Here is a 22,949-nt window from a genome sequence, read left to right on the forward strand (position 1 = left end):
TTTTCTCAAATTGAAATAAGCACCTCCACCGGGTCTTTTGCACCCCTGGACATCACACCTTGTGTGAAACCAGCATAACTCTGCCTGTAGACAAGCCACAAGTACCTCTGTCAGTCTTTCCTCCTGGCCTGTCTGTCCATGTGTTTCTGTAACTCTCCTGTAGATCTGCCTCTCCATTTCTATGTGTCTGTCTGTCTTTCCTCCCCTACCTCTCTGCCCCTCCTCTCCATCTCGATGTCTGTTTCTTTGCCTTTCTTGCAGTACCTGTCTGTCTTTCTGCCTCCCCTCCCAGGGGTTCTCGAATAGTTTTTATAGTGGGGATGCTTGATGGTTGAAAAACAACAACACATGGATGTGTTAGAAACAGCCAGGAATCCGGTGGCACCGTCAGGCTGCAAGCTTTATGCTGCAATAGGATTGTGACTCTTTCGGGTGCCCCGGACTGACTCCCTGTGGTGCTTGCTGATACAGAGCAACCCGGCTCCCTCGGAAAGCTGCCCTGGAGGGGGTGGCTGTGGGTACCTCACCTCCTCCCGCCTTGCCCCTCTCCCCAGCGCTCCACGCCCGCCCGTCCGTCTGTCCCTCCTCCCCTCTCCACAAGTGACACCTTCAGCGGAGCTGGCTGCGGGGCCGGGCCACGTGCCCCGGGGCAGCCACTAGGCGGCGGGGGGCGGGCCCGGAGCGGGCAGGTTGGTCGCATTTATTGGCCCGGTGGCGCGGCGCTGCTCCAGCCGCGCTGCCTTTCCCCGCTCACCTGCGCTGCGCCCTGGGCGCGCCCTGCCCGGCCGTGCCATGGCGCTCGCCCCGGCCGATGCCCTGCTGGCCCCCTCGCTGGCCGAGGGGCTGCTCAAGTCCCCCAAGCCGCTGATGAAGAAGCAGGCGGTGAAGCGGCACCACCACAAGCACAACCTCCGGCACCGCTACGAGTTCCTGGAGACGCTGGGCAAAGGCACCTATGGCAAGGTGAAGAAGGCGAGGGAGCGCTCCGGCAAGCTGGTAAGCGGAGCATCTCTGCTTAACCCTTCCCCTTCCCTGCGCCGCAGGGGACCCCTCTCCCCGGGGGCTGCCCTAGCGCGCGACAGCCCCTCCAAAGGCGCCGCGCTACCCCCGGCTGGATCTCCCCTTCCCTGCGGCTCCCCCACTGGTGCGCTGCGCCTGTTGGGGTAACGCTCGCCCCCGCGGGTGCTTTCCGCGCTCGCCTGGCTCCCGGACGCAGCTGCTGGTTCAGTAAGTCCCCCGCACGCTGGGTCTTGTCCCGTGGGGCGCGCGGAGCCCAGCCGGGCACAGCAGAGGCGGGCTGGGCAGGTCTTCAGGTTCAAGGCTGCACCAGCTGCGGAAGGTGCGGCGAGGGGGAGCCGGCTGCCTGGTGCATGGTACGTGACTATTTACCAGACGGTAATTCACGGGGGAGGGCACGGCTGCTGAAACGAAGCCTTAGCTCGTGGTGGGGATAACAAGTCAGGCAAAGAAGACGTGAAAAGCAAATTCAACGAGGTTGCTGGCGCTGCCGCTTGTCCGGACAAGACCTGGTAGAGCAGCCTTGCAAAATCCTGCTTGCCCAGGGTGACTAACTCTCTTTCATGGGGGGAGAGTAAAGCGATTAGGCTTCAGCTTCATGGTGCTGGCAACTTCCCGGTGTTTTGCTAGTGCCTTCCTAGGTGGAGCAGGTGAGATGGTCACAGACAATCCCTTGGCCTGCCCCTCTGAGGGGGCCCTCTCTTTGTGGGCTGGGATTATGAAATTAACAGTACCTTGTTGTTGTTTGCTGCAGTGGGAGGCTGTGTTGTGCAATGCAGAGCACTTCTGCCAGGGAACTCTTTTTTTTTTTTTTTTGTCCTCCTTGAAAGGAAAGGACAGGCCAGCCAGTCCTCTGCTGCTGTATTTACTGTAGTTGCTATAATTGATCTGACATGAATTGCTACTGGTCTGCCTTCATGGCCTGCGCTAATTTGAAATGCAAAAAGGCACCTCTTTTTGGCAGGGTTCAGGGGAGCCTATTGTCAAATCAGCTGGGATTTCAAGCTCTCCCCTAAAGGCCTGCCTGATTCTGGCCTTGCCTAGCTGCTATACAGCAGGAGTAACTTGGCTGAAGCAATTGGAATTGTGAAGGAGGCAGTTTCTGGTTTTATATGAAAGCTTTCGATAGTAAAACTATCTGGTGCACATCACAGAGGCCGGCGCTAGGGCATTACTCACTGTGTAAACCCTTTCTCAGAGGGACCATGGATAGGTTTGGCAAGATCTGTAGGTCAGAGAACTTGGCCCAGCAGTTATGTTACTAACTTTTGGAGCACTACCAAGTGGCTCATTGATTGGGGGGGGTGAGAATTTGGGTGGAGGAGACCATAGCTTCCTGCTGCACACTCTGATGATCAAAGTCAGAGGCGATAGTGAAAAGAGATTTGTACATATCCTGTAGCACTTGAGCAGCAGAGAGCAAACATCACCCTAGAGTCTCTTGCCCCCTCCTCTCCCCATGAGTTTCGGTTGACATACAAAGTCTAAACGGTGCGGCTTGCATGGAACTCTATCCCTCTAAATTGTCTCCTCACCCCTGGCTCCGAGGGTTTATCTGCTTTTACGGAAAGGTTAATTCAGCATGATGGTATCCCTGCCTCTCGTAAGCTATGTATAGCATCTCCAAAAACTCCATGCTTTGGACTTGGGCTGTATCGCTTCACAATCTGATTTAAACCACTGTAAATTCCCCTGTGGTTGAAAGCCCACATTCTATTCAGAGAGCTTTTTTGGGGCGGGGGGAATGCTATCCCAAAATGGATCAGCTACAAAATTACTGGGAGCGCCTAAACCCCTCTGTGAAAGTCTAAATGGCTCTTTCCTTGCTCCCCTGCTTTGAACACTGAAGGTGCAAGAGGTGATCCATTAAAGAGAGATTCAAACCCAGAAACCCACATGACCCCTCCTGTGGGTAAATGTCAAGATGCTAATTTCAATATCTCCGCTAGCCTGACAAAGCATCAAAGTGCTGAAGTCCTGAGAAGAAAGCATGGGTGGGTCTCAGCTTCAATTAGTAATGCAGCAGAATGGCATGTGAAGAGAAACAATTGTGCTCTGACTTGCTGTAATGCTAACACTGCAATATTCCTTTCCTTCATTACATGGAGTAGTTCTGGGCTGACCAAAGTAGGCGCATAGGAAGAGCTGGCCTATCAGCTGCTTCTGGAGCCTCCTAATCTGCTGTGTCTCCAGGAATGTGACACTGTAGTGTTTCTTGTCCTGGAAGGATCTCTTTGGTCAGGGAGCGGGAGACTTAATAGGCTCAGTCTTCATAACTGACTTGCCACTGAATACCTTAAAGCAGATGTCATTAGCAGGGTTCCCTCTAATCTCTTCCTTCTGTGTGCAGAATAAACTTTGTGATGTGCACTGAGGCATGTGTGAATGTGCACCACCAGGAAAAACAAACCTAAATGTGGGCGCTATGCTAATCAGCTGGGCGACACTGGAATCTCTCCTGAGCAGCTGCACAAGCACCCAGTTTACAGGGAACACTGATCATTTGGCTTGTCTAAGTCTTGGAATTAAGCTCACTCAGACAGGAGTTACTGTCTGTACAGTGCCTAGCATAATGAGACCCTGGCCTCCTTGCACTGCCATAATAGAAATAATGTACACCGGCCACCTAGATGTAGGTGATTTAGCTTGTTCACATATCTAACCATTCACCTAGAAGCAGGCTCCTGCCTCACAAAACCCTCTTGTGTTCTCCTCTTAGCCCCACTTGGCAGCAAAGTGGGTTAATATTTGTTCGGGGGTTTTTTAAAGTGGCTTCCGCTTCTTAAATATTAAAGAGTAGGAGCAAATAACTTTCTTTTGGATACTTAGTCTTTTCATGGACGTGAGCGACTTTAACTCTACTGGTAAGAGTCGCTCTTGCCTCCAGCCAAGCAGAAGCTGCCTCTGATGGTGTCATCAAACACAATTGTCTTGCCTTATGTCTGTTCTTTCCCTTAGCTTGAGCCCTCCTACCTAGATTCAGACCAGTCAAAGCAGAACTTGCAGTCATCTTTCATCCCAGTGCCATTGGGTGGGTGGGTTTCAATTCAAGTTTGCAGGCTACCTGAAAATGGCCCCTTTTCTGTGTGGAAACATCAATTTTCTGCTAGAAACACCCCTTCGCTGCAGGGCACGAGAGCCCCTCCAGCTGAAGATGCAAGAACACGTTTCAACTGCACTTGCGGCTAATGTCTTTCCTGGCCGCTTGGCAGTCGGCCTCCCAAAGTGACTCCGATGCTGAGCGCGTGGTTGGTTCTTGCTCTTGTCTTGCTATGAAGTGCCCAATGGGAATGCGAGCCAGCCTTCTGCACCTGTTTTGCTCTGCAGCACCTGCCCATAGGTTGCGGGGAGAGCCTTGCTTTTAGTGCTTGGGTTTCAGCCAAGCCAAACAAGAGGCTTGAGTTTCTATTGCACTTGCCTGCAATGTCTGACGGATACTCCCGGGCCTGCTATGTGGAGGGGGCATCTGGAACAGCTTTTTAAAAGGGCAAGCCTCCCTTTTGATCCTTAGTAACAAAACGCTGGGTGTTCCTGTAATGGGGTGGAATGGCATCCATAGGGATATGAGATCGTGCTCATGATCTGGAACTGCTTTTCCAGCACCTAATGGGCTGGTGGCTTTGCAATGATCCTTTCATCCCCAGTTAGAAACACACTCTGCTCTTTCTGCCCCCAACGCAGAATGAACCCCTGCTGATTCGGACTTGGCTGCCACTCTGGTGACGCACAGCTCCGAGGCTCTCGGGTGCGCTCCCATGGGATGTTGCTCTGTTGTTTAGGCAGCCTGACACCGTGAGGACCGAGTTGGCTGTCTTGGCCAGCCCCCAGTGGCACAGGCATCTACCTCCTGGACAGCCCCACCAGCGGGAGTGAGCTAAGGAAACTCCACCGCTCTCTTGTGGATGGAGGCTGCTTCAGCTCAAAGCTGGGAGCTTGCCTTGGAGTTGCTCATGCTGTACCTGTGATGGGGGTAGGACGAAGCACAGCTGAGTAGCGCGACTTCAAGCCAGCACAAAGCTCCTATGGCAAGCTAATGCTGGAGCTTGACTACTGGACAAACAGTTTTGTCCAATAATAGGCAACTCAGTTTTAATTGCATGAGATTCTCACATGGACAGTGGCTTCTTCTCCTTGCTGGGAAGAACTCTCAGGGTGCTTGGCTGGGCACCATAGAGCTACTCTGTCCAAACCAGACTCTTTTCCTGGAGGAGCAACAAGGGGACGAGGAGTCAGGGTGGGAAAGAGACCATTGCTGCCAGCTGTTTGCTGTAACCTTAAGGAGCTAATGCCCGGCTGCATCAGACGCTTCTGAGGTTCCTCTTCTCGGAGGTTGGGTGGGAGCTGTTCCTCATCAGCCTGAGACGCAGGAACAGGCTCTTGCTCTGGGATCCAAGTGGTGCATGCAACAGCTCTTCAGTCAGCAGGCACCAAAGCTGCTGATGCAGCAGATGGCTCTGTGTCCCTAAGATCATCCGTGCAGGCTAGCTGCCAGGCATTCCAGGGAGGTGAATGACCAGCAAGTGACTCTCAGTGGAGAGTTTGAGGGTTGGGGGGTGGGAGGCAGGCAGGCTACACTGTTAGAGCAGTGCATCCTTGCTCTGAGAGCCTACCCTAGCCCAGTAGTTTTCAAATTAGGAGTCATGACCCAGGACCAGGCTGGGGGATGTCGGGCGCTGGGCCCTGTTGCTGCAGGGGGATCAGTGGGGGTGCTAATGCAGCTCCCTGCCTGTCCTGCACTGCACCCCAGATGTGGCCAGCAGCAGGCATGGCTCCTAGCTGGATGGGGAAGACAGTGCACAGGGCTTCGCACTGTCCTTGCCCCAAGCACTAGCTCTGCCCTCCCATTGGCTGGGAACCTGCTGCTGGCTGCTTCTGGGGGCAGCATGGTCTGCGGTGCCAGGAGAGGCAGAGAGCTGCCTTAGCCCCTCCGCTGCACCCCTGACCGGGAGCAGCTCAAGGTAAGCCCCTCCTGCCCCAGCCCTGATGTCCTCCCAAAGCTGGAGCCCCCTCTTACAGCACAAAGCTCCCATACTTAACCCCACCTGGGAGCCCACAGTCCAGTTGGGTCGTGGGCATCAACAATTTTCTTCAACTAGGTCATGAAAGAGAAGTTTGAAAACCCACTGCACTAGAGAATGGAGCTTTGAGAGAGAAAGGGTTAATCTTTAACCCACAAACCTACACGAAGGTCACTGACAGCGCCTCAACACAGCACCCTAAACAAGATACACAATTTGCGTAGCGCAAATTGTGTATCTTATTTCAAATCTATTTCAAAATAGTGTTTCGAAATTTGGTGCTGTGTAGATGTGCCAGATTTCAAAATCGCACGCTATTTCTTGGTCCCTCTTAACCCTTGTGGAACGCGGGTTACCAGGATGCCAAAACATGCCCATTATTTCAAAAAATATTTTGAAATAACGGGTAGCTTGTGTAGACACGGGGTAGCTATTTCGGGATGCCTCCAGTATCCCGAAATAGCTGTGCAGTGTGGATGTACCCTGAGTGTCCAGTGTTCACGCTATTCCTGGCTGGAGTGGCTCTTAACCTTTTGTGTCTACACACGACTTGCACATACAAGAGGAGGATGTTAAGTGCTCCTCTCTGACCAGCTGCTAGTGCTGGATTAGGTGAGACCCCAACATAGAGCAGAGAGCTGCTTGGCTATGTGGGGTGATTCGACCTCTCTTGTCTGTCTAAATGAGCCGTTGCACAAAGGGATTGATGTGGCAATCTAAAGTTGGCTGCTCCAGCAGTTCGTGATCATCATTAGTGATGTGACTGGCTTGGCTGAGCTGTCACTTTCTCTTGGGAGATGTCAGTCTGATGTCACCAGGGGAAGACAGTGACCTAACAGGAATGGCAATGATGCAATGTGAGTGGCTCATCTCTTGTGACACCGGCGTGCATGCAGAGCAGTGAGCTGGCATGCACGCACCTAGTTACTCCAACCTCCCAGTCTGCAGCATGGCTGGGATAAGGAAGAGTGTCAAATCTGACGTGGGAAAGTAACTGATGGGGCACTGCTCTGGCTGGCTGAGGAGCAGCAGGAGGAGGAAAGCCAGGGAGGCCTTGGGTTGAGCATCAGTTGCCCAGCAGATCACCTGTAGAAAGATTTACCTCTCCTCTTTCAAAGAGAACTAGAGTCCTGGGGTGCATGGCAGAGCAGCCCCCGCTTGCCTTGTTGCTGGGATACCTGGCACTTTGTATCACGTAGGATCCTTTTACAGGATTAACGCTGTTCCGCATTCTTGTCTGATGGAAGAAAAGAGGTTCTGCCGGATTCAGTTGTAAATTCAACCCAAGGCGTGCATTGTTTCTCGCCAGTCCCTTTGAAAGAGGATTAGGAGGCATCCATTCTCCAGCACTTTTCTTTTGCCTCCTCTTTCCTGGTAGAGGAGCGTTCATAATAATGAAGCAATCTGAGCAAACTCTGGCACACTGGCTGCTACGGCCAGTTTGTATTTTCAGCATTCTCACCACGGAAGGGAAGTCCCATGTTTACTCCTTGTGCCTGCCTTGGTCATGTGGGGACCATTAGCGGGAACTTGCTGATGACTCCTTGAATGCCAAACATCATCTCCTCAAAGTCAAGTCATCTGTCCCTCTGAAACAAACATTTGTGGAGAAAGCAAGAAACCTGTTTTCCATCTGCACCAAATAAAGATGTTGTTTATCTTCCAAGTCATGTGTACAGGTCACATTCCGTTCACTGGTTGTAACTTGCTGGTCGGCCACTGTTCACGTCAAGTAACTACCAGACTGGCCCCTTGCGACCTTGCAGGAAAGCTGGGTTTGTGGTTTCTGGCAGAGCTGGCAGAACTCACAATCTTCTTGGTTTTCTGGCTATTGGGAAGTAGAGAAAAGAGCAGCTTTTCAGGGAGAAAAGGGCTCTCTCCCCCTCCCCCCATCATTCTGCAATGAAGTACAAATCTGGAGCAATTCTAACTGGATTACATGAAAGTGAGACCTGACCCAGCTCGCTGTTGTAGATATAGGTGCTAACTAGAGGGGTGCTGCACCCCAGGGAAAAATTAGTGGGTGCAGAGCACCCACCGACACAGTGCTCCTCCGCCTCCCTCTCTTTCCATGCATGCAGGTGTCCCCACTGACCAACTCTTCCCCTTTTCTCCCAGCACTTCTGCATTGCTGCAAACAGATGATTCTGTAACATTCAGGAAGCTCGGGGAGGAGCAGGGATGGGGTAGAGGCTTGGGGAGGAGGCAGGGTCTAGGGGAAGGCCTGGAGTGACAGCAGGGTCTGGGGTGGAACACCCCCCAGCTGGAGGGGAAACTGGGCCCCTGTGATTGTAGAGACATGGGATTCAAAGGGAGGTGACCATTTGTAAAGGACAGCAACAAAATATCTCACCAAGACAGCCTAGCCCTGGAACCACATCCCCAATAAGGCTGAATCCCAAAATGTGAAAGACTGCCCTGTTACAGCACAGGGCAAGGACTCCTGGGTTCAAAACCCCTACTCTGCCACAGGCTCCTTGTGTGACCCTGGGCAAGTCACCCAAACTTCTGTTTCTCTTCCCCATCCCTAACGTAGGAGACTCGCCAGTTACATAAGCGGTGTCCCCATCTGTCGCTCCAGTCAGCGACGCCCTGCAGGAACACCACAGGCTCCGGCTCTGATGCCTCCTCTCGCTCTGCTCTCCTTTACAGGTGGCCATCAAGTCAATCCGGAAAGACAAAATTAAGGATGAGCAGGATCTTGTCCACATCCGGCGAGAGATTGAGATCATGTCGTCCCTCAATCACCCCCACATCATTGGTATCCACGAAGGTAGGCTTGGCGAATGTGGCTATTTGTGGGGGGGGGTGGGCGCAAGTGTGAGGACCTGAAGCAAAAATGAGGTAGCGCGCGTGCCCCGGTGCGCCACTCAGGTAAGAGCCGGGTGGGGCGCTCCGCTGCAGGGTTCACTCCCAGCCGGGCTTCCAGGGCTCTCCTACAGACTGTGCTAAGCAGGAGGCAGCTGGAAGGGGCTAGCTTGAGGCTCCAGGTCCCGTTCAGGGCAGATAGAGGGGGCTTAACCCCCCCCCCCATTGTTTGTTCTTCCCCTTCCATCACTGTCAGGAACCAAGCGGACAGCACACAGCATTCCTCTCCCTCCTGGCTGGTCGGTGGTGGGGGCAGAGGAGTGAGTAACCCATGCTGCAAGCTCTCCTCTCGCGCCCTGACCGTGATGGAAGGGAAAAGGCAAGCAGGAATCTGTGGTAGGCGGGGGACCCTCAGCTCCTGCATCCCATACACCCCAGCCCCCCTTCAGGGGGGGCAATACAGTAGTACCTGTAAGTTGACATTCCTTTCACCCCTGGGGAGGACTTCAGTCCATGAATTAAACTGCTCCGGGCGAGGCAGTAGCCTGCTTTGAATAGCCTGGTTTATGCTGTGTGCTCTGCCAGCTGGCCCTTCACCTCTTCTTGCTCTTAGTGTGGTTGACACCTTTCTGGGGACTCTGCAGAGCTGGCTCACAGGCACGTGGGGTCAGATCGAGTGTTCCTTCCTCTGGATCCTGCCAAGTTCATTGTCCCTGGCGGGAGGGGATCTCCGCTTGGCTTTCTCATGCAGCGGTGGCCCCCTGCGCCATGAAACCAGCTTGCCACTGCGCTATTCTGAGCAACCCGCCAGCGTCAGCCAGCCAGAGGCTGGAACGCATGCCGCTGCAGCCCTAAATACTACCCCTGGAAATGACCTTCCAGAGCAGCAGCCTGGGGGGAGGCAAGCTCCTTGGATCCAGTTGCAAACTGCAGCATCATGTTACATCACGCTGAGGGATGCAGCCGCTTGGATCTGTCTGCTGCCTTAATTGCTTCTGAAAGCTGGCGGGGGCGGGGAGCTGGGAGGTGTTTCGTTGGTGACCATTTGCCAGGTATCGGATTTAATTCCTGGTGGGGTGGGGGTGGAGGGGAATTACACTTAAACCACAGGGAGAACAGCTTGTTTATTACTCGTGGGGACAATTAAGACTCCCTTCATTTTCCCCGCCCTCCTCCCCCCAATGGAAAAACCTTGCAAAACAAGCAGGCGGAAGCCACTCGTGTATTGCTCCTGCCTGGGGCACGAGCGTGTGACTCAGCAGGCGCTGGGAGCCGGCAGAGTGCAAGGAGCCAGCCAGGCTTCTGCAGAACAGCTCTTGGATGGGATCCTTGCTTTGTGTACAAACCGGAGGCAGTCAGGTGGTAGGAGGGGAATACCGGCTCTAAAAATAGCAACTGCCCTCCTCTTCCCTTCCCTTGGGAGCAATGCACACAACAAAGGTTTGGCTTTTTTTTAGCCTGCCTGCCTCACAAGAGCCGTTAGCAAGCGAGAGACCCACAAAAGCATGGCTGCTAGATAGTTTAACCAAAAATACTGACCACCACCAACCCCCCAAAAAAACACCAGGGAAAAATTTCTGTGGGAGGGGAGGGAGACCAAAATTGTTGAGCAAAAAAAAGGACCCAGAGAATTGTGTTAAGCCCCCCCCCCCCCCAAAAAAAGCCACCAACCCTAGCATGGCCCCTTTAAGAAACACTTTTGGGGCTTTTTGACCTTAACAGGCTGCCAGCAGCCATCCGCCATCTTGCCTCCCTGCGCCAGGCCAGACAGCTCCCCTGCGGAACCCAGAAAGCACCTGGGATTTTTGCCTCCTGGCTGGGGGGAAAAATCAGAAAATACCGGACATTTTAGGTGTCTAGTATTTTCTGATTTTTTTTTTAAATTTATCGTACAGGAGGTGAAAATACTGGACTGTCCTGTTCAATACCGGACACCTGGCAACCCTAGCATCGCCTGGCTAGCAAGTGAGAGACCCACAAAAGCATGACCTGGCTAGCATAGAGGGTATAGAACTTTTTCAGGGCCTGCATTTGAATGCCAACTCCTGTCGGCTGCTGGTCAGAAGGGTAACTGGCTGTGATCTACAGGGAACGTTCCATCAACTCCAATTCTTAATGGCCCAGTGCAAAGCACTGCTGTATTGTCCTAGCATCAGGACTGCCAACAGGGGGAGTAAATGTGGCATTTGCCCTCGGGGTCCAGCAAATCAAAGGGGCCCCGGGCTCTCAACTGCTGCTGCAGTGCCCCAGGTCTCTTGCTTCGCTGCTGGAGCATCAGAGCATAGCTCCATATGATTCTCAGAGCTGGCCGGGAGCCCAGCATGCAGTCTGGATGGTGCTGAGGGCTGGCTGTCTGGGCCCCACCCCTTCCAGGGGGTGCCAATCCATTGTCCTCCACATGCGCGCGCACACCTTGCCTTGAGACCCTCCGTGGCTGTCAACTCTGCTGCCTAGCATGAAGACTGAGCTACCCTCAGTGCTAGAATTCTCCTTGCCCATCCAAGCCCTCCTTGCAGGGCGGTGTGGTACAGCTTGGTCTTCTGCCCACTCTGTCTCAAACAGCACTTTGGTCCCCCGCCTTGTTAAGAAAGTTGTGTTAACAAGCACTGAGCACGGGTGAAAATCTGCTCTCAAATTCTAAATGGCAGTCCAAGCTGCTCAGAGCAAGTTTCCAATTGGATCGCTTTCGTATATCATTTGAACACCGTACTTCCTTGGTTCTTTGAAACGTGTATTTCATATCTCTCGGTCAGCTGGCTCGCTGGAATTTTTATGACTCTTATCATGGTTGGTATGAGCTATATAGCGTAGATTTCTGAAAGGGTGTGATGCCCTGGTAAATATCTGCGGTATCTCGAGCCCTCTTCTCTAACAATAATACTTGTTTGTATTGAGTCATTCTGATCCTACCTCTTAGCTAAATCCAAAATGCCAAGTCTAAACATAGCAGAGGGAAAAGCCTACATGTCTTGGCTGAATCTGTCTGTGTAATGGATGATGAAGGGGGTAGGAGTCTACATCCAGCCATCCCAAACTGGAACCATTGCAGATCTATTCCTAAGAACCACACACTGTCTTCGGCAGCTTAGAACCCTTTGTTCCGTGTGGCTTGTGGTTGTTGATCAATATCACTGCTTCCTAGCATCAGCTTCCTGAGCAACAGCCTGACTGTACCCCAGTAAAAAATGGTCACTTAGGCCAAAGCAACAGAGCCCTAGATTTTTATGTATTTGGCTCAAATCAGAGCACTGAAATTGAGTGGGCAACAACCAGGCTGCAAGTTGAAAGCAGATGCCAACAGGACTCCTCTGTGTTTGAAGGTGCTTTTAAGTGTGAGCATAGCGGTATCTTTTGCAGCATCTTCGGACCCAACTTCCCCTCCTATTTTTATCCCATCTAGTGTTTGAAAACAACAGCAAGATTGTCATTGTGATGGAGTATGCCAGCAAGGGAGACCTGTATGACTACATCAACGAGCGGCAGAGGCTGACGGAGCAGGAGGCACGAAACTTCTTCCGGCAGGTTGTCTCTGCAGTCTACTACTGCCACAAGGTAAGCAAAACAGCACTGTTCTTGGGGGCTAGGAGACAGGTAGGCACGGGGCCATCTCCATGACCTAACCAATGCAAAAGGTGATAGCCAGCCACAGCCTTAGTGTGGCTTGTTCCAATAACAGATGGACTCGGAGCTTGTGAGCAGGGAGGAGAGGATGGCAACAGAGTTGGTATCTCCCCACTGGAAGAGGATTCAGGCTGTTTGTGACAACACTAGGAACAGACAGATCACTTTTGATTGTCCTGGCAGATTCATGGTCTCCAACTAGCCCCTTTCCCATTCACATCCCGATCCGCAGCTCACCAGACTGTGCTACGGAGGGCACAGGAATAAGACTCACATTCATGGGTAACTGGTTACCCGGTAAGCATCACCTGGTTAACCAGTACCTAGAAGCAGCCTCCAGCCCATACTCAGCTGCAGGTAAGAGCTGCTCCAGCTCCATGTGGGTAGCGCCAACTGCCCTGTATGCAGGGACACAGGAGCAGAATCTGGCTACCCTGTAGACTGCTTCTATAAGAGTCCACTCCAGCCCAGCTGGACTCTGCTAAATCAGTTGAACTTTACTAGTTAAACCGTAACTGATTAATTGGGGATTTAACATCCTTGGGTGCGGATGATGGAACAGCCTAGGCTGAAGGGGGTACATAAGTCAAACTCTTCACTAAATAAAACCTCCCATCTGGAGGAGGCAGCCTTGCTAGTGCATGTCACCTGGCTGGCTAATGAGCAGACTCTCCTCACTTTACTTTGTGCTCTAGCTGGGTCCAGTCCAGCATCTCTTCTCTCCCCGCCCCAACAACCAAGGTCATCTAGTGCTTGACTTACAATGCACCCTCCAGACAGGGAGCAAAGCGGGCGAGTCCTGTGCCGGCAGCTACCTCCTAGCTCTGGCATGTCTTACTGCTAAAGTGCCAGGCCTTTCTAACAAGGTTGGTCACAGCGTGTGAATTCCAGCTCAGCCCCAGGGTAAGAGGAACACCCAGAGCTGTAAAAGCAAAAATAGCCTGGTTCCAGTTTCACTCTTCATCGGGTGGGGTAGGTACACGTTGCATCATGCCCATGCAGGGACACCTGGTGAAAGACCATGCATGGAGGCAGGAGGGGGTAGATTGGTACTCTATTATGCCTTCAGGCTGGCTTTTGCTTGTGTACCACCATGGGCAAAGGCACTCCCGAGGGACTGGTCCCCAGCTCAAGTTTCACACTGGCTTACAACTAGGTCACTGAACAGTCAGGCAGCTTGAGCGATGATGGTTCTCCAAGCTTGGCACCCAGTTTGTGGTCATGTCTTGGAACAGTTGATTTCATTGGTGCCCAATAATTCTGACCGTGGCTCGTAAACAACACCAGTGCCCCTCTGCCTGCTGCTACTGCTGGTGCACATCCAAGCCCCAGAACACAGGTGGACTCCCTGAGAAATGTGGGCATGTCCAGCACATGCCAACTCGGACCTTCTACTTCCTGGCCCCATAGCAATGGGGTGCCTCATTGGGCTTAGTGGATTGCCCCCACCACCCAAAGAATTTCCTGTTAGGCTGTGAGTCATGAAAGTCAACACCGTGAGGGGCAACTGAGGCTACTGAAGGGGCTGCATGAGTGGCCCTCCTCCATCTCAGTGGGCCGCAAGATCGCCCGAACCAAGATAGGGCAGTTTAGCTAACTGCTTGCATACCTGGAATTTGCAGGGGGTGCTGACTGAACTGTAGCAGCGCTGCGATTGGATGCAGACGGAGCACACGGCTCTATCAGTGTTGCGTGCAATCAGCATGCACCTCCCTCATGTGCCCTGGCTTTATGTGCGTGTCACTTTAATACTGGCCAGGGAAAAAAACTACCCGGGCAGAAACCAGCAGAATCTAGCACCCTGCATGTGGGCAACACCTAGAACTCCAGTGGACTGCAGGTTACCCGTCACTAAGTCCAGGCCTTGGCTTTTGGCACCTCATTATGGGAAGCATTTGTCTGTAGATTCCACTTTATCGCCTCTCCATGAAGGGGTGGGGAAGTCCTCCTATCTTGTCTGAGCTGTTCACAGGCTCAAGATAATGCTGGCAGCAGGTAGAGAGATTGTTTATCTCAGACAGGTTGTGTCTGAACTCCAGTAACCTCCCTGCTGTGACTAACTCCCTTCCTTGGTAAGCCAAACACAAACTCCACTTTCTCTTCTGCCTCTCTAGAACGGAATTGTTCATCGGGATCTGAAACTAGAAAACATCCTGCTTGATGGAAATGGCAACATTAAGGTGAGTGAGGCTGACACATGCCCAGTTGCTTTTTTGAAACTTACGTGCCCATGTTCCTTGTAAGCTGGGCACCTGAGGCTGCTCAGGAGAAATTCAAATGCTGCCCAGCTGACTAGCAGAGCACGATTGGTTTCCCCTGGTGGTGCACATTGCACATGCATCGGTGCACAAAATGTATTCTGCACATGGATGGAAAAGAGAGAGGGTACATGGATGCAAACTGCAAAAGTCTCTCATTCTCCTGACTTGCAGCAAACTGGGTCTAGTTTGCAAGGTTTCTAGCATGGAGCACGGCTTTGTTCCTTAATAGATTGGGCACTTCAAGTTGCTATAGTTGACTCAGGGCCATGTAGACACTGGGAAGGCAGAGCCTCACTCTTAATCTTCCACTGGGTGGTCAGGACTCTCAATTTTGATGTGTTTGGGGAGGATTCAATATGCTTTTTGAGACCTGTTGACTCCCCACAGTAGCCCTGTAGTTCTTTAGCCCTGGCTCACTGCTTCCGCTGGCCCTGCAGTGTAGGTGAGTATTTTGAAGTGGAATATGGCTGGCCCATTCGGTCCACACTGAAGGATTCGGTCCATACTAACCAGCCCATGGGGAAGGGGGTGTGATGAGATCAAACTTCGTGATCCTGCTAAAATACTCAAAGGCTTCGCTCTTGCCTAGCAGTAAAGTGCCCCTGTAATGCCCTTGCAGTTCAAAGGGCATGTGGGGTAGGCAGTACCACTGTGATTTGACCTGTTAACCGAAGATTCCCAGAAAGGCTTGATAACTAATGGCAGATTCCCAGAAACTCTGCCAGCTCTTGAAGTCGTTATTGCTTATCTGATGGCTGGTAAACACGCAAAACAGAAACCAAAGTCCAAAGAGGGACACACCTACCCAGCTCGGAACTCAAAAGAGAAACCACTTCATAATTTACAGAGGAGGAAATGCGAGTGAGCACAAAGAAGACAGTTTCTGATAAACTTTCTTCCTGATGATCTTTGCTAACGGCTTAAAATGCCGTTTTCTGTGCCAGACATGAGCTTTTTGTAAGCCATCTGATGGGAAGGAGGAAGAGTAGATGCCCTCTAAGTGCTTCACCTGCTTCCTTCTTGCCCTTGGTCTGGATGCCTTAAGCAACCCTCTTTTATGTCTGGCCTCTGGCTTTGTGCACTAGCCATGCCACAATCATCCAGGAGTCACTGTTCTCCTCTAATAAGAGACAGGTACAAACAGAGCAGGGACTCTGTACAGTTAATAATAAACAAAGCTCTGGAGTCTGTTATCTTAACAATAGGCAGTTCTGCACTTGCAAGCCTGCATGTACTGTACCTTCTGGTTCACTTGATTGGCCATAGCGTTGATGTAGGTGATAGGCATTCACTTATGGTACAGCTTTACTGTGGAGGCATGCCAACAAGGAGAGCAAAGCCACTGAACAACCTCTCGGGGCTGTTAAACTTACCGGAGCCTCCGGGGCAGATGGGAAAAGCTTTTTCCACATGACACTTGTCTTCAGGGAAGTCCAAGAACATGTCATACAAGTAGCAAGATCCTTGCCCCTAACTGAACATCTGTCCCTCCCCGGTGCCAGAAATAGCGATTTCATAATAGCTTATTTTGAAATAGCACATCTTTGCAGCAGGGAAGCCTCAAAATTAGTCCGGAGCAGGCTCCCCTAATGTAGATGGGGAGGAAGAACTTAGCATGGCCCTGGTGAGGGGCTATTTCGAAACAGCAGCAGTGGAGTGCCTACACACGCCTTATTTCGAAATAACGGAATGGCTGTGTAGTTTTGAAATAACACTAGTTATCGCAAAGTAACGGTGCAGTGTAGATGCACCCTTAGACTAACAGCAGGTTCACGCTGCCTGGTGCTATTGGAACCTCTGTGCAGCAGAGGGTCTGAGTAAATCGATGGACTTGCCCATAAGAATGGCTTTGGGGAAGACCAGATAGGGCAGGGCTACAGATCCAGTTTCAGAAGTGGAAAATCAGCTAGTCACCGCTTCTCACGTGATGACCAAAGGACACACATTCTAGTGTCGAGCCGGCAGTGGAGACTATGTAGGGCGCTCCTTGCTTTTTCATTTTTTAAAGGCTCTTTGTAGGGTATTTTTTGTGTGTGTTGGACTCCTACATCTCTGCCCCCCTCTAACAAAGCAAATCTCTCCCTCTCTAGATAGCAGACTTTGGCCTTTCTAATGTCTACCAGCAAGACAAGTTCCTGCAGACCTACTGTGGCAGTCCTCTCTATGCATCCCCCGAAATTGTCAATGGGAGGCCCTATAAAGGACCAGAGGTAAGCTGCCTCCCCCTCTCCTAAAAAGTGCTGGTGTGAGTGCTTCTCTCCCCTCCCTGCAGTGTGGAGCAGGGAAAGGGGTTTTGCTTTAATTGGGGTGGGGGCATGTCCCACTTGCTAATGCAGGGACCAACCAGTCCTCCTCATGTCCCCTCCCCTAGAAGAGGGACTGTCACTTCCCTTGAGACCCTACTAGCTGGAAGAGCCAGACTGCCAAAGTAACTGTCCCATGGCAGTACATGTTGCTTGTCTCATTGAGACTCAGGGTGGTTGTCGTTAGACTTCAGACAAACTCTAGCAGTGTGGGGGAAAGCTGTTAAGAGGCCGACATGCACTCAGCTCTCCAAGAGCCACTGTAGCTGCATGCAGAGCCTGTGCCGGGGCTTTGGTGGAGACCACACGTGATACGTGGCCAGTGAGGTCACTGGTGGGGCTTGTTCCTCATCCCGTTCAGCTCATCAAGTGTTGCCTGGCGGCAGTGAGGTAATGCTCCAGCCTGCTCAAGGGGCTGCTTGTCTTGGCCTCACTCCAAGGTACTGGGGGTGGGGCAGAGTCCATCTTGCTGGAATCACATCATTCAAAGAGCCTTCTGTCTCGCAGGTCGACAGCTGGTCTCTTGGGGTACTCCTCTATATCTTGGTCCATGGGACAATGCCCTTTGATGGACAAGACTACAAGACCCTGGTCAAGCAGATCACTAGTGGGGAATACAGAGAGCCCACGAAGCTATCAGGTAAGCAGAACTCCCCATACCTAGAGGCTCTTGTATCTCCCCCCCCCCCCCGCCCCCGTCTTAACTCAGATGCATCCCACCCTATGGCTCTGACCAGGATCTTGTTCCACTTCCTAGATGCCTCCGGGCTGATCCGGTGGATGCTCATGGTGAACCCCGAGCGCAGAGCCACTGTTGAGGACATTGCCAGCCACTGGTGGGTGAACTGGGGCTACAAGGTGCCTATCGGGGAGCAGGAGTCGCTGCGGGAGAACGAGTCCCCACTGGCCACGGTGGCGGAGTGGCTGCGGCGCTCCTCGCGGCCCCTCTTCGAGAACCGCTCCAAGGTGCGCTGCTTCTTCAAGCAGCACATCCCCGGTGCCAACCTGGAGAGGCAGCGCTCCCTCAAGAAGTCCAAGAAGGAGAATGACGTTGCCACGGCGCTGCAGGAGGTGGCGCTGGCTGCGGAGAGCCCCTCCAAGTCCATCCTGAAGAGGCCCAAGGGGATCTTGAAGAGGCGGAACTCCAGTGAGCAGAAGACGCAAGCCCCTGCCCCTCCGCCCATGGCAGCCACGGGGGACCCGAGCGAAGACGGTGTGGCGCAACCCATGGACTTGATTCGTGTCCTCTCCTCCAGAAGCCTGGCCTGCACCACGGATGGTGGCACGGCTGCCGTGGTGGTGCCCAAGAAGGGCATCTTGAAGAAGCCCCAAAAGCGAGAATCTGGGTATTACTCATCCCCAGAGCGCACAGACTCCTGGGAGCCTTTAGACGCAGACTTGGAGGCCAGTGTCTTTATGAGCCCCTCCCCAGGCCAGAGCCCCGAGGGCCTTCCCGCCCGGAGGAAAGGCATCCTGAAGCGCAACGGGAAATACTCCTCCGGCAACACCGACTCGGACAGCGACCCCATCCAGGGCTTCGGTTCCTTCCACGAGGTGGCCCTGCCCAGACACCCGCTGGCCTCCCGGGCCCACCCGTCCAGCGCGGTGAGTGAGGACAGCATCCTTTCCACTGAATCCTTTGACCAGCTTGACCTGCCCGAGAAGATGCTGGACGGGGGCGGGGGCATGCGCAGCTGCGTCTCGGTGGACGACATCCTCTGCCTGGAGGAGGCAGAGGAGGAGCCGGGGCGCAGGCTCCGCCGCTGGACTGTGACCCGGTGCCAAAGCCCCCTTGGGGACAGCCGCTTCTCTCTGGCAGACTGTGAGAATGTCACGGACGTCTACAAGCGGGCCATGGCGATCAGCATGAAGCTGAGCTGAGGTGCCCCGCTGGCAAGCTCTCGAATATGCCTCTGCCGATGGGATGGGGCTGTGGGGCACAGCTGGGCCAGACTGCCCTGCCTTTGAGGTGGGGCGTGGGGTAGAGCTCTACCCAGCCTGGCTGTCTTCATTGCAAAGCCTGTGACATTGGAAGTATTTATTTGCATCCTTGTGCTGTTTCTGGCCTGGGGTGTGCGTGGAGCAGGAGGAGCAGGAGAGAACACTCTGGTTTTAACAGTACCATAGTGGCTTACAAAGGGCACAGCAGAGGGATAGGTGTGTTTGGCAGGAACGAGGCATGTTGCATGAGCAGCAGGGGGACGTAGCATGAGAGTGAAGGCCAGTGCAATGGAGGGGTAGGTATGCCAGCGTGGGTACCCGTCTTGATCTGCAGGGAACACTAAACAGACCAGATACTGGAGAAGTAGCAAGCCTGCCACCTAGAAACAGGATTAACTCCTGCTGTAGGTGTGCTGCAGTCACCGAGGGAAAGGTTAAGCAAAGGGTCTCTCTCAGAATTCTGCTGCCCATTTTTGCCGTTCGCTCTCCTGGACACCCTCCCCTCACGCTGCCCACCCTCTCCAGGGAGGGAGTGGGAAAAGTTGGATGGCTTCAGATTCTGTTCAATTGCACTCTGCTGTCTGCTGCACAAGGTGAGAAGTCAGGGCCAGGGAAGGATGGAGACTTAGCAGGGCAATGGCTGGAGAACAGCCTCTGGGTTGAGAAGATTCTGTCTGACTTGTAGACACTTGGGGTTTACTGGCATATATGGGGTCTGACTTTGCCTGCTCAGGAAGCCTGAACTGGAATAATGCACATTTCTCTAATCTGGGTATGTTGGGATGGTTACACCCCCGCCCCCCGGGGCCAAACATCCTACCTGAAGCAATCAGGTGGGAACTGTAACACGTATTCCAAGCTGACTCAACAGCCCCGGCTAAACTCCTCTAGCTATTTGGGTTCTCCTGCATCTTGCTTGGGCCCTAGTCAAGTGCAAGTCATAAAACTCGCTGCTCTCTGCAGTGGGACCCTGTCTTGCAGTTGTTTTTAAATCCACTGGACTGGAAGAGCATCCTCAGCCAACCTTACAGTCTGTCGATTAGACACAGCTTCTGGTTAGAGGAGTGACTCCACTCAATGGGAGTCAGGTGCCAAACTCCCTGGAAGCCCCTCTAAAAATTGCCTTTGACAGCAAAAAGTCACTTGGACCAGAAACCATGATGTTAAAAAACAAATGGGCAGGTATTCTTGCTGCCAGCATGAGTGGGAGGGAGGGGAAAAAAGTCTGAATTGTTTTTTTAAAATGTCTATTTTTGCTTGTCCGGGCCTTGGGAGGGAAAAATATTTATTGTCTTGTTCATACTGAGTTATGTAAATTAATGTGGCACTAGGTTACCCTGGCTCCAATGCAAAGCTGTCCCAAACCTCTGTCAAAGGAGAAAAGCAGTCTGTAAAATGCATGATCTCTTCCGATCCATGCATGGGGATTTACAATCCTGCCTTGTCTTCTCTCTGGCTCGTTGCCCCTTCCCAAGATGTGTCTGTTTCTGTCCTCTTGCTCCCAAAGTGTGGTCCAGAGAAATTCATTAAATTAAAAGTAAAACGTAGACCTGACTCTTGTTTGCTGTCTGTGTCCCTCCCCACGGATTGGGGGGGAGGGGAATGAAAGTTAAAAGGCATTTGCCATGGAGTTAGTGGCTCTGTGGAGCTTCCTTTCACACTTGTGCATCTGCTCCTTGCTAGGTCTGTGGCTTGGGCAGTGTCACATGGGCTGTGGTGACCTGGGAGAGGCAGAGGACTCTCAAATTCATTTGTTGCCCCCCGTGCTCTGAACTGAGCAGCTCACCTGGGGTGGGGTGGCAAGGGGAGGGCTGGCTCTAGCAGGAAGCTGTGGCTGGGAGCAGTACAACCCAGCCAGGAGACCTGAGTGCATCCAAGCCCCCTGCCTGAGGTCCAGCAGTGGCCCTGGTGGTACAAAGATGTCCTCTAGCAGCCACCTCTCCAGTGCGTGCAGCTGAGCTGACAGGCACCTTCCTCTAGCTTGTGCAGTCAACCAGGCTAGTAGGCTGCATCTTCTTGGAGGGGGTTGGATTATTCTCCCTTCACGGGGCTGAATGCTAGTTAACTCCACACCGAGGCAGCCTCCTCCCCTGCCGCGTTAGTGGTTTGGTTAACAGGCCAGTGGCACGGGCTCACTGAGAACTCAGTCCTCACTGTGTATTGCTTGTCAAACTCGCCCTCCTCTGCCCCCCAAGTTTCCTCTCTAGTGGCCCCTCAAAGGGCTCCTATCCACCTTGAGGGCAAGGAACTAACCTTCCCCTATTGAACTCTGCCACTCTCAACTGGAATTGGCCCACCAGGAAGGCCCTACATAAACTCTTCATCTCTCTCTTCCTCCCCCCATGCTGGAGCTTCTTCTCATTCCTATAGGAGTCTTGTGTGTTTCATACAAAGCCCTCAGAAGCAAAGGCCAGCTGGAGAGGAGTGCTGGCCAGCTAGTGGGCATCCCCCAGCCCTCGGCTGTAGGTACAAAAGAATTGCCTCTGGCCTGCCCAGTCATGGACATGTGGAAGACTAGAGAGCAGACCACCCAGTCCCTCAATGCCCCTGGGCTGCTAAAACAGAGCAGAGAAGAGCCCATGGGACACGCAGTACCCGAGAAGTGGGTGGTATCCGCTTGGGTGGGAGGATGATCAATCAGTGTAATTACCAACCCCAATACAAGGTGGGAGGAAAGTAGGCTGAGCCCTGCTCCACCAGAGGAAGGATTATGCATGCCACAGGGAGGGCTCTGCCTAGCCTGAATGGAGAAGGGAATTGTCCTTCAAACAATGGAAGGATTTTATCCTCTTTCTAGGAGAGTGAACCTTTGCCACCCAGATTTTATCTAGCAGGCAGGCCTAGGCAAAGAGCTCCGGAGGAGGATTATAATGAACCTGTGGCCCAATTGTGAAATGGAGGCCCTCATCCTAGGACACCCCTGCTACCCTCTCTCTGCATGGCCGCCGCTTCACCTGCTGATGGCTCTGCAAGAAGCAATGGCCTGAAGCGGGTGAAATACAAACTCATTGCAGAGCTGGTGGAAAGAGGCACCTGCTGCTCTCCTGCCAAAGCCAGGGGCTGTAATAGCTGGGTCTCATTGCAGTGGTGATGTTGGTTTTGGCGGCCTGTTCCAGCCAGGAGATCAGACTCCAGCTGGTGGTTGCTTCTGGCCTTAACCTCTGTGAGGCCAAAGGCTTTTTCGGTTTCGTTCAAACTTCAGACAAGCCTCAGAAGAAACACAGGGGGAGAGTTGGATGAATGGCTCTGGTGTGAGCTTAGGCCTAACCTTACAAGAGCTAGGAACTTCAAGGGGTAGCTGAGTTAGTCTATAAAGTGCCACCAGACCATTTGTTGTTTTTTCCTGTACAGACTAACAAAACATGTAGATGATGTCATGAGCTTTCATGGGCACAGCTCACTTCTTCAGATGCCCAGAGGTTTGAGTTTAGGATGTGCAGACCAAAAATAAATGGGGAGGATGGGGAGAAGAAGAGGAGAGTGCTAGGAACTTGGAGTTCCCCCAGAACCACCACAAAGGGCACTGATCTAGAGAAAGGGCCAAGCACTCCTAGTTTAATAAAAATCTGATCCTGGGTAGAAGGCTTGGCTTGGGTAGCCACTGAAAAAGTAGCCAGAACAGGGCCAAACCTGGAGCCTCTGCAAATGATGTCATAATGATGATCTTGTCAAGGCTGCAAGATCTGTGTTAATGATGTAATGTCCATGCATCCGATAAAATAGTTTTTTATCCACAAAAGCTTATGCCCAAATCAATCTGTTAGTCTGCCACAGGACTCTTCCTTTTTCCAGTAATGAGGCTCAGGGCTGGATTACCCAATAGACAGACTAAGCACGTGTTTAGGGCACCAGCAAAGCAGGGGCACCAAAAAAAAAAAAAAAAGAGATTTTACGGTATAGTCTTGTTTTTATTTTGAATTACATATGGGGGGGGGGCACCATACTCTTTTCAGTGCTTAGAGCCTCTAACAGTCTTAATC

General features: G+C 52.5%; 1 protein-coding gene across 1 annotated transcript; it reads left to right on the forward strand.

Moving 5' to 3' along the window:
• Positions 1–668: 668 nt before the first annotated feature.
• Positions 669–20,523, forward strand: NUAK2 (NUAK family kinase 2). Its single transcript, XM_006133113.4, has 7 exons — positions 669–996; positions 8,688–8,808; positions 12,244–12,395; positions 14,579–14,644; positions 16,816–16,935; positions 17,536–17,668; positions 17,786–20,523. Exons 1-7 carry the CDS (start codon positions 793–795, stop codon positions 18,907–18,909), a joined length of 1,920 nt encoding a protein of 639 aa, XP_006133175.3. The 5' UTR covers positions 669–792; the 3' UTR covers positions 18,910–20,523.
• Positions 20,524–22,949: the final 2,426 nt, after the last annotated feature.

This window comes from Pelodiscus sinensis, chromosome 27 (assembly GCF_049634645.1).
Source record: "Pelodiscus sinensis isolate JC-2024 chromosome 27, ASM4963464v1, whole genome shotgun sequence".
In the NCBI taxonomy this organism is placed as follows: domain Eukaryota; kingdom Metazoa; phylum Chordata; order Testudines; family Trionychidae; genus Pelodiscus; species Pelodiscus sinensis.